The following is a 2,139-nucleotide window of genomic DNA, read 5'->3' as shown; positions in this document are numbered from 1 at the left end:
TCACTCCCTGCTGGAAATCACTAGGCGCTTGCCTAATCTCTTCATGGCTGCCTGCATCTCCTGGTTCCTCAGGGTGTAGATGATGGGATTGAGCATGGGGGTCAAGACAGTGTAGCTGATGGACACAGCCTTGTCCATGGGGAAAGAGGTGAAGGGTCGGGCATAAATATAGATACAGGGAATGAAGATCATAGACACAACGATGATGTGGGTGGTGCAGGTGGAAGCTGCCTTCCTCCTCGCCTGCCCAGAGTGGGACCTCAGCATCACCAGGATGACAGTATAAGAGATCAGAAGGAGGAGGAACCAAATGAGGACCAGCATCCCACTGTTGGAGATCATAAGGAACTCCAGGAGGGAGGTGTCTGTGCAGGCAAGCCTCAGCATTTGTGGAACATCACAGTAGAAGTTATCTAAGATGTTGGGGCCACAAAAGGGCAATGGGAGCATCAGAACCAGCTGGACAATGGAGTGGACAAAGCCTCCTACCCAGGCAGCCACCACCAGCCCCACACACACTCGAGTGTTCATGATGGTGACGTAGTGGAGGGGCCGGGAGATGGCTATGTAGCGGTCATAGGCCATTACTGAGAGGAAGAAGACAGTCCCACCTCCCAAGAGGTGGAAGAAGAAGATCTGGGCCATGCAGCCCTGGTAGGAGATGGTCTTCTTCTCAGCAAGGAAGTCCACCAGCATCTTTGGAGCAGTGACTGAGGAGAAACAGAGGTCTATGATGGCCAGGTTTCTCAGCAGGAAATACATGGGTGTGTGGAGCCTGGAATCAGAGATCACTGTGACCATGATGAGGAGGTTTCCTATGACAGTGGTTGTGTAGACAAACAGGAACACCAGAAACAGTGAAAACTGGAGCTCCTGATTCTGGGAGAACCCTAGGAAGACAAATTCTGATACCCACGTGAGGTTCCCTGAATCCATGATATCTTCTCCATATTCCTAAAGGAAACAAGGCAGAGACATAGACACATGAAGTTGTTGTTTGCCCCTTTAGGGCTCAAGGGCTCAATTCAGTCATCCAAGGAAATACGATGGACATCTTCATGTACAGATCACAATATCAAGTGCTAATTCAATGACTTGTCTCTTGAAAGTTTACTAGTTTGTGCTTGAACACACACACATGAGATACCTTAAAACCATCCAGAAACACACGCCACTTGCCTTTCTAAGATTCAGTGTAATATAGGGGCGGGAAGCCCTCAGAATTCTTCAGAACCAGAGCCAAAACTTCAGAGCATCCATTTCCTTGAGAGAGATTTGGCTTTGAGCTACTTTCTTAATCTGCATTACAATTTCCATATCTGTAAGAAATATATATTCATATCTGTAAGAAATATATTTTCTTTATAGAAACTGCTTAAGGGATTAAGTAAAATAACACAGAAAGTTCCTAGGACAGTATCTGCAATAAAAATGTTAATTACTCTCTTCTGTGCAGTCTCCTACTCCACTCCAGTCTCTACTACATTTTTTACTAATCACTTTTCCTTTTAAAAAAATAATTTATTAAAAAATTTCCTTATCTTTTATGCAATTTAGAGGTTACTTTCCACTTACAGTTATTAGAAAATATTGGCTGTTGTATCAATCATTTTTCATGTAACACATTCATTTTTCATGTGAACGCATCTGTATGTTCATGAACTTTTCATGTGCCTGTGTTTCTCCTCACAATTCCACCATAAAGTGCTAGACACATAAGTCTTGATTTCACAATTTATTTGTGCTCTGCACTGTCCACCCTTGCTCATAGTCAGTAATTATTAATAATAAGTGCTTGGTGTTATGGCTTGGTGGGTGAAAATCTACTTGGTGTGCAATGGTACCTCCATGGGACAAGCAAGGGAGCCTCTGGACACAGCTGCACACCTGGGGCATTCCATTCCTTTCCATCCTCCAGAGGAGCTGGCCCCTTACTTGCTGAGGCTCCTCAGATTATAGGTGGAGACAAGGGGCAAAGGGGTAACTATTTCGTTAGCGAAGAAATTAAATGAATATATTGTTTGAAGGAGACATAGAGCTCTTCTGAAAGATCAGCAATTTTATTTTTTTCTTTTCTTTTTGATTTATTTCTAAACTTTGTTCTCTTTTAAGCTGTAACTTTTCTTTCCTGGTAGAGTC

General features: G+C 43.4%; 1 protein-coding gene across 1 annotated transcript; it reads right to left on the bottom strand.

Annotated features, from left to right (window-relative positions):
* LOC113878474 (olfactory receptor 4D1-like) lies at positions 1 to 936 on the bottom strand. Its single transcript, XM_027519604.1, has one exon. The coding sequence runs from the start codon at positions 934 to 936 to the stop codon at positions 1 to 3; it is 936 nt and encodes a 311-aa protein (XP_027375405.1).
* Positions 937 to 2,139: the final 1,203 nt, after the last annotated feature.

This window comes from Bos indicus x Bos taurus, chromosome 19, assembly GCF_003369695.1.
Source record: "Bos indicus x Bos taurus breed Angus x Brahman F1 hybrid chromosome 19, Bos_hybrid_MaternalHap_v2.0, whole genome shotgun sequence".
In the NCBI taxonomy this organism is placed as follows: Eukaryota; Metazoa; Chordata; class Mammalia; order Artiodactyla; family Bovidae; genus Bos; species Bos indicus x Bos taurus.
The sequence above is the reverse complement of the archived record's forward strand: the minus strand, read 5'-3'. Positions and strand labels throughout refer to the sequence as shown.